General features: G+C 42.4%; 1 protein-coding gene across 1 annotated transcript in view; it reads left to right on the top strand.

Moving 5' to 3' along the window:
* Positions 1–1,327: 1,327 nt before the first annotated feature.
* SIAH3 (siah E3 ubiquitin protein ligase family member 3) overlaps positions 1,328–8,350 on the top strand; it is an 89,072-nt gene continuing 82,049 nt past the window's right edge. Inside the window, exon 1 of the mRNA XM_069068724.1 lies at positions 1,328–1,597. Within this exon, the coding sequence (XP_068924825.1) occupies positions 1,463–1,597 (135 nt within the window). The 5' untranslated portion in view covers positions 1,328–1,462. The remainder of the gene's footprint in view (positions 1,598–8,350) is intronic.

Raw genomic sequence — 8,350 nt, 5'->3', positions numbered from 1 at the left:
ACACACACACACACACACACACACACACACACACACACACACACACACACACACCAAATCCCTCCTGGCCTTCTCAAGCCTAGCTCTTCTTGTTTGGTGGGTTGTTTTTTTTCCCCTTCCCCAGAAAAAAAGGAGAATTGTGCATTGTAAAAGAGGTATCAACCCCCTTCTGTTAGAAAACCTAAATAGCGCCCCTACAGGATGGCTTGGCAGAAAGCTAATTCAATTAAGTCCCCTTTGATTCATTAACCAGCAGAACTGACTGTCACTCAGGATGGCCCTCCTCAACAAATCAGCTTTTTGATCCCCACAGGCTGACTCTTTTCACACACAGTCTAAGCATTTTGTGGGACCAGCTTCCTTTCAGTCTCAAGTAGAGAAATGTGTTACTGCTGCTGGAAACAGAAAAAAATATGTGATCGCGTACATGGGGACTTAATCTCGATTTTAAATGTCACTAACAATCCCGTGGTTAATTAGCAATTTGCTGCCCACCAGTATGCAAATGAATGACAAGCAAAGACCCTCAGCAGCTGTAATTATTTTGCTGATTTACAAGCCACTTTTCCCTCAGTGTTGGTTTCTCTGTGTGTGCGTGCATTCATGCATCATGGATTTCATTATTTTTAGAAGCTTTGCTTTATGCATTTTTATGCTTTCATACTTCTAGCTTCCCATAATTAGTGTTCTTGAGTACTACATGTATGTGTGTGTGCAGGTATATATGTGTATATTTTAACGAAGATGCATTTTCTTGAATTTCCTTTGCCCACAAGGAGTGAAAAACAAGATGTTAGCAAGCTGAAATCCAAATCACAACATACAGAGAGACACATCCTAAGATTGAGAGCGGCTCACTTTTCCTCTTGCTGCCAAATTCATCCGGGGGACTGTTCTAGTCTTGTAATATTTGGTTTTTCCTTAAGCAGCTTGTGGGAGTCAAGCTTCACTCTTTGTGTGTCTGACTACTTTTGAGCAGGATGTCTAAGGCTTAAATGCTCTCCTTTTGGGGGGAGTGGGGGCGGGACACTAAGGAGGGCCCTCATGTTAAATTAAGTCAATTAATAAATGGAGACATTAAGCAATCAATTTTGTCAGCCCATCTCCCTAGCATTATGTATGGTTGGCTGTAATCACAAGATAAATGCAATGTGCTGATATATGGTAATGTTCAATAATACATTCTCCACCAGGCTCAATTCATCAGGGAGTTTCTGGAGGGGAGGCATTTGTTATTGGCTGTCTCTGCACCTCAAGGATAACATTTCTGTCCTTTTGATTGGCCGACCCACTGCTGCAAGATTCTAACCGTCTTATTTTGATGATGAATATGAAGGCATGCTAAGCCGTGCCGGAGAGTAGTTTTTCCGAGGGCTGCACTCTTTCCCGCACAGCTCAAGGACTGACAATCTCCTCCGCTGTTTTCCTTTACCAGCAAACCCCCCCACCCCAAAAAGTTGTGATGCTTTTCTTCACCCAGTGTTTTGGGGCTGTGTTAGATCTCATTCATCTTAGGTTTCAGCATTACAAGGCGAAGAGGGTCTTCTCCGCTGCCGGGCAACTTGTGTGTGTTGTAAACCCAACGCGGAACCTAAAGGTGAGCTGCTCTCTCGGTCTGAACCTCAGCCAGCTTGGGTTCGAGCGCATGGTTTTCTAGACATTTGTACGGGGTTGGAGTCAATTCTGTCTGATTCTCTCTCTGTCTCTCTCTGTCTGTCTCTCTGTCTGTCTCTTTCTCTCTCTCGCCCTCTCTCTCTCGCCCCCCCTCCCCCTCTGTCTGTCTGTCTGTCTCTCTCTCTGTCTCTGTCTCCCCCCCCCCCCCCCCCCCCCCCCCCCCCGTGACAGAAGGATAAGAGAAGGTCGCACGCAATCTTACTCCCCCCCCCCCCGCCCCAGGGAGTTTGGAGATATTTTGAGGTTGTTTGTTCAGCTCTCAAAAAAAGAAAGGTAACCAGGATGTATTCTCATTTCTTTTCATAAAAGGTATTCAAGTGGGACTGGGGTGGGAAGAGCAAGGGTGCCTGCGCCCTCTTCTTATCCTTCTGTCACGAATATTCATGGGACAAATGTTCAGGAGAAATGATTTGAAAAGTTAGAGAAATGGCAATCTGTTCCAATGTGTTTGGAGAAGCACTAACCACATGGACGCCGGAAGCTCCGTCTGGCTGGTGCCAAAGTGAGCGATGTGGCTGATGAGTAGACTTCAAGAGGCGGGGGACATTGGAGAGGAGAGGGAGAGTTTTCTTTTGTAAATTGTTTGCCCTTGCCCTTAGAAGGGCAATTGCATTTGGTTTGCCTAGGTTGGACCCTGTGAGCTAGTTTCAGCCCTGAGGCCAAGAGAGAGGGAAAGAAAGGAAGGAAAGAGATTTTTCTGAGGAAGAGAAAGCCTCTCTATTTTGCTGCCTTAAAACATTTTGGTCCCTGTTGCTTGTGCTTGCTATGGCCTCTGTACTGAGAATCTTGGAGCTGCAGCTGTTCCAGATCTGGTGAGTTAGTGTCTCTGTTAGAGAAAAGTCAGGTTAAAGGGAAACCACTGATGAATTCTTATAGATATTATCAATGGGGAGATAAAGTACCAGCAGTTTGGCTGAGAGAATGCTGAGAGAGAAGGAGAATAGCAGGATGAATATGAACATGTTGTAAAAACCTAAGGTGGGTTCTTAAGGTCTTGTTCCCCTTTCACTGAGGCTCCCCGCCCCTCCCCCTGCACTCCCTGTTCCTAAATCCTGCTTGAGAGGAGAGGCTATGTCAGTAAAATGTATGAGCATCCTCAGATAGGATAGATATGTCATTCTCCCAAACTCTCCTCTGATCACCTGGGGGAGCTGCCATTGGCTTATTTTTCATCACCAGGAAATCCTAAATCTTCTGCTAGGCAATGTGGATCTTGTGAATCAGTGCTAAAATGTAGGGGCCATCAGTTCAGTCTTGAACTTCATAGGAGTCTCTAGGAGAGACAGTTACCTCCAGTCTAGGGTCAAGACGCCAGAGGGTTACTTGTGTTCTTCAGCTATGGAAAGGACCTGTCCCAGGTGCTGGGTCTTTATCTTTGAGCAAGTGACTAAGTTTGTGTTTTCATCTTTGCCTTAAAAGCATGTTCCTCTTCCTAACCCCATTCAGAAATATGTTTTTCTTAATGACTTATTGTTATAAATGAAATTTACTCTCAGTGAGTTTTAACAGTGTGTTTGTATAGGATATCTTTTCATATTTCATTTCATGGCCACTCGAGGCTATATTTACAATTCCATTAATAATTATACTTCTTTTCCACTTTAGTTACCTGGTACAAGGAGGAAAGGACCATCTACTATTTAGATTTTTTAAAAATGTTTTTTCTTTTGAAAAATTTTTTTTATCAAAATAGCATTTGCTTGGTGGTGTAATACATTTTTTAAGATTTAAAACCTAAAAGGTTAAAGTTGATATGAGAAGATACCCTTATTAATGGCTTGAAAGGGGGAAGTGCTATATGAAAGGTTTTCAAATAAATGAGAATAGTCTAATTTTGAAATAGCAGCCCTGACCCTGTTCCAAAAGGAAGTTCTAAACCTGTCACTTAAAGATTTTAGGCTTTTTTCCCCCCATTTTGGACTGGACCTGTGATTTTGTTGGTGTAAGGAACTGCCAGTGAGGAAACTCTGCTCTACAACTTATGGTCTTTTAGAGTTGCCAGAGGCAAGTGACTAGTCCAGGGTCACACAGTCTTTGGCCATTCTACTTCAGAGGTAGAATTTAAATCCTGGGCTTTCTGAAACAGAGGACAGTTCTCTATGCACTACACAATGTTACCTCTTCTACAGAAAAGTCATATGAGAAATAACTCTTTTTACAAAGGCAGCATATATCTTAGTCACCAAATATGACTCATTTTTTTCCCATTGCTTTCTTCTTCTTGCTTTTCATTTTCCACACAAAACCATTTGGGGATTTTGCTCAAACAGTCCTCACAATAGGTAAACAGAGAAAGCTGGGTGATCTGTTAAGGCTGCGTGCAGCATGACAAACAAGCATGCTTGCAGTGGGGAAAAGGCTATAGCAGAGCTAGACACATGGTTACAGCCCATGCTGCTGCTGGCCCTTCTCTGGTATATCTGCAGTCCACCAGTAGCGAGGCAGAGCCCAGGTTTCTAGAGTCCTCTTGATCATGCACAGATCTCTTCTGGGGGGTAGGAAAAGCACTCCAAAAAAGTAGTTAACTAGCCAAGCAATAGAAAGCAGAGAGCTCTTGTATTAATAGTCCATATGCCCACAAAGGAGATTCTCCATTCTAAACTGTCTTTTCTACAGAATAGGGAAACAGCCTGTTAGATATAGATTTAGGAGCATCTTATATTTAAGAAATAAAATTAAAAAAAAGAAAGATGAAAAATTGCTGACCAAAGATTTGCTATTGATCTTCTCCTTCTCCCACCCCCAACCCCTTTTGTATGAAAAGCTAATCCATGCAATTGTGACCAAGGACAGCTAGATTGCAACCTTGGTTTCAATTTTCTGGGTTAAATGCAGCCACAAATAGGGTTGGGAAGCCAATGTTTTTCTTTGTGGAAACATTTTGCACTTTGTTCTTCCCTGAGCTTTCTTGAGAATGCTAACAGCATCTTAGGACCTGAGGCAAGTGCTGAGTTATAATCAAAATTCACTTGCTGAGCAGAGAAAATCATGTATTTACCATGCTTCTATAGGTCACCTTCATTCTCAATCTTATTATGGCTATTACTCAGTAACCTGGGATTCTTTCAAGCAGAGACAAGCTGATGCCTCCTTTTTGAAATTAAAGCCAAAGCTTTCTTGAGATTGCAGACACTCTGGTTAAACAATTACACTCAGTAAGCCAACCCTAATTAAAGAGGATTGCTTTGAGTGCCAGTGTGCTGTTGCCTCTGACATTAGGGACATAGCTTTCGGGGAAAGTTTTAGAAGTGTTTACTAGGCATGGGAAGAATCAGTAAATGAAGCATTCTTGTTTGAGTGCAAATGAGTCTCAGTGTCCCTTCATATTTCTAGGTGACTGCTTCCCTAGGTCTTCCTGGATTTCTTCTTTCTCAGAGATATCTATGACTCAGTATACTAGAATACTTCATCCCCATACAAAGAAAAGGTTTGACTATAAAGTAGCAGACAAGCCTGGCTTGGTGTCCTCTAACTCTCCATTCACAAAGAGTTTTTTGGAATGTGGGCAAAGTGGGCAGCAAGCCTGGAGACACCAATCAACCAGGACTGCATCTTCTTCTGAATAAGTACATTTTCTCTTTAGCCTCTAACTTCTCCTAACATCCCCCACCCCAAATTCCAAACCCTTCTCTTTACTTCGCAACAGAAACATGTATTAGATTGAAAGTCAGAAGACCTAGGTTCAATTATTGGGTTCTACTATCCCCCTGTGGGCAGCTAGGTGATGCAGTGGATAGAGCACAGGGCTTGGAATCAGGAAGGCTCATATTCCTGAATTCAAATCTGGTCTCAGATACTTAGTAGATGTATGACCTTGGGCAAGTCACTTAACTCCATTTGCTTCAGTTTCTACATTTGCAAAATGAACTGGAGAAGGAAATGGCAAACCACTCCAGTATCTTTGCCAAGAAAACCCCAAATGGGGTCATGAAGAATCAGACATGACTTAACATGTGTGACCTAGGGCAAATCATTTAATGTTCTTAAGCCTGTTTCCTCATTTGCAAAAGGACAGGAAGAGACAAATTGATTTCTAAGATCTCTTCCAGATCTCTTTCAGAGATCCAGGGATCATGATATAGTGGCAAGTGCACATGTGTGTCGGGGGGCCTGGACTGGAATCCCAGTTCTGCCATTCACTGTATGTACCTTAAGTGACCACTGTATGACCTTAAGTGATTTTAATTCTCTAGGTCTCAGTTTCCTCCTCTGTGAAATAAAGAGGTAGACTAAGTAATGACTGATTTTCCTCCCATCTCCAAGTCTATGATCATTTATACTTAAATATTTTGCCTTTGATCAGACTTATTGGTGCACATATCTTACCTTCAAAATAGAATCTGAGATTCTGGAGGGCTGGTACTGTGTTTTTTGTATTTGTATCCCTAGAGTCTAGAATATTGCTTTGCTTGTAGGTATAGTGATAAGGACTAGAACTGTGATTTCAGGGGGTATAGGGAACTCCTGGGTGAGGAAACTCCCCCCACCAATGTACATAGACACCTTTTCTGTAACTTCTCTGCAATTCTATAATTATATGGGTCTTAGAGAGTTGCTCAGAGCAATAAGAGATTAAGTTACTTGCTCACAGTCATACAACCTGTATGTGTCCAAGGAAGGACCTAAGTCCGAGGATTCCTGGCTTTGAGTTCAGTTTTCTATCCATTAAGCCACACTGTCTCTCATTTTCAACAGAGAGTTGCTATTCTGTGTAGTCTACATCTTCTTTTCACTCTCCTCCTTCCTTCTCCCCACCCCCTGTGTGACTTTCTTCATTAGCCCATTCTTCTTTCTCCTAGTGCCTGTCCCAGATTCCAGGCATCTAGAATGAGGATGACTGGAGCTTATGAGGGCAAAGGTTTTTGGGTGAGCTCTCAGCACTTCCCAGGTGGGACAGCACAGCTTTGCAGACTAATTGCTGCATCTCCTTAACACTTCAGAATGTAGATCAGCACTGCTGCTTTGAGGCAAACGGTCAGAAGTCCTTCCACTGATATCTACACACTGTTGCCAATGCATCCTTTAGAGGCCAGTCTCCTTCCTCTCAGTGTCAAAATCAAGAGAGCAAATGCTTCACTGACTCTCCCTGAATTGACCCTTCTAGCAAATACGCAGTCCCTGGAGTTGTTCCCTTACATAACTCATTAACTGTGATTTCAGAGACAAAAGCACATAGAGATGCAGCACAGGATAAATGGGACAACAAGGGCTTAATTTTAATTACTTATTTAATTATTTAGCATCTGCCAAAGGGGCAGTTTCAGGACCATTACTTGAAATTACTACGGATTTTTAAAAAAAAGTCTATGTGTCTGTAAGGTGAGTGGGGATGAGGGGTCAACGGAGGGAGAAAGAACAGTGTTGCTGTTAAGTCTTGTCAAATTCTACATGACCCCAGGGACAAAAGTCCATGGAGTTTTCTTTGCAAAGATACTGGAGTGGTTTGCCATTTCCTTCTCCAGTGTGTCCCATTTTACAGATGAGGAACTGAGGCAGATAAGAACTAAGTGACTTGCCCAGGGTCACACAGCTAGTAAGCATATGGGGTCATGTTTGAATTCAGTTCCTGACTGCAAGCTCAGTGTTCTATCCATTGCACCATCTAGCTATCCCAGAAGAAAAACAACAACAATAAACTATAGTAGTATAGACTGAAGCCAAGCATTCTCTCTAAAACGAAAGGGATTATTTTGTGAAATCCTTTTCCTTCCTCAGCCACAGCTTCCATCCCCAGCCCACTTCCTTTCCTTGAATAGCCATCCTTTGTACTTTGTAGATATTCATTAAGTCCCTTCTGTATGTAAAACACTGGGGGGGTATCAAAATGAGTAAGGTAGATTCTGTACTCAAGGAGTTTACAATCTTGCCAAGGAGATTGCATGAAAGCATGGATATAATAATGGGAATTAGAGTATGATAAGTGTGTGGGGGCGGGGGGCTGGAGGGGAGGAGATAGTGGTAGTGCAAAGTACCAGGAGAGAGGTCGTGATTGATAAAATACTCCTGACATGGAGGTGGGAATAGGAAAGACTTCTAGGGGAAGTTGCACCTTAATAACACTTAGGGATGAGACAACATGACAGCTAAATGTCTTGGCATTGCTTTCAGAACAGATTTTTTTAAAGAGAAAATTTCTCTGGAAAATAAATGTTTTAAAGGAGATAAAGACTTCCGACAAAAGCTTTCAACTCCAACATGTGTTATTGACATTGGAGCTCTCTCTCAATTTTACAGGGACTTAGGATTCCATTTGTGAGATTTCTAGCCCTCTAGTCTCATCTCTTTTTCCTTTTGCTGCCCAGTCATTGCTCATTTCACTTCCTTTTTGCATCTTTAGAGCTGGACAGGGGAAAGAGATGAAGATGAATCCATAACCCAGTGATACTATGTTATAAAAGAGAAGAGATGAAGCCATAACCCAGTGAAGACTGTATTCACATTCTGAATCCTACCTAGCTTTTCAAATTGATTTCACTTTATTGCCCCTTATGTCCTACCGTGTTTCTCCAATAATAAGACCTATCCTGAAAATAAGCCCTCCCCTTAATGTGTAAGATTCCTCTAAAATAAGCCCTCCCCCAAAAATAAGCCCTATTGAGATTGCTACTGTAGTGAATGTGATCCCCTGCGCTACACGCTACATTACGGTACCCTCTGTATGCACTGTTTCCCCCCC

Source organism: Petaurus breviceps, unplaced genomic scaffold (genome assembly GCF_028583685.1).
Source record: "Petaurus breviceps papuanus isolate PSGF00001 unplaced genomic scaffold, PetGlider_PUasm1.0 90769, whole genome shotgun sequence".
In the NCBI taxonomy this organism is placed as follows: domain Eukaryota; kingdom Metazoa; phylum Chordata; class Mammalia; order Diprotodontia; family Petauridae; genus Petaurus; species Petaurus breviceps.
The sequence above is the reverse complement of the archived record's forward strand: the minus strand, read 5'-3'. Positions and strand labels throughout refer to the sequence as shown.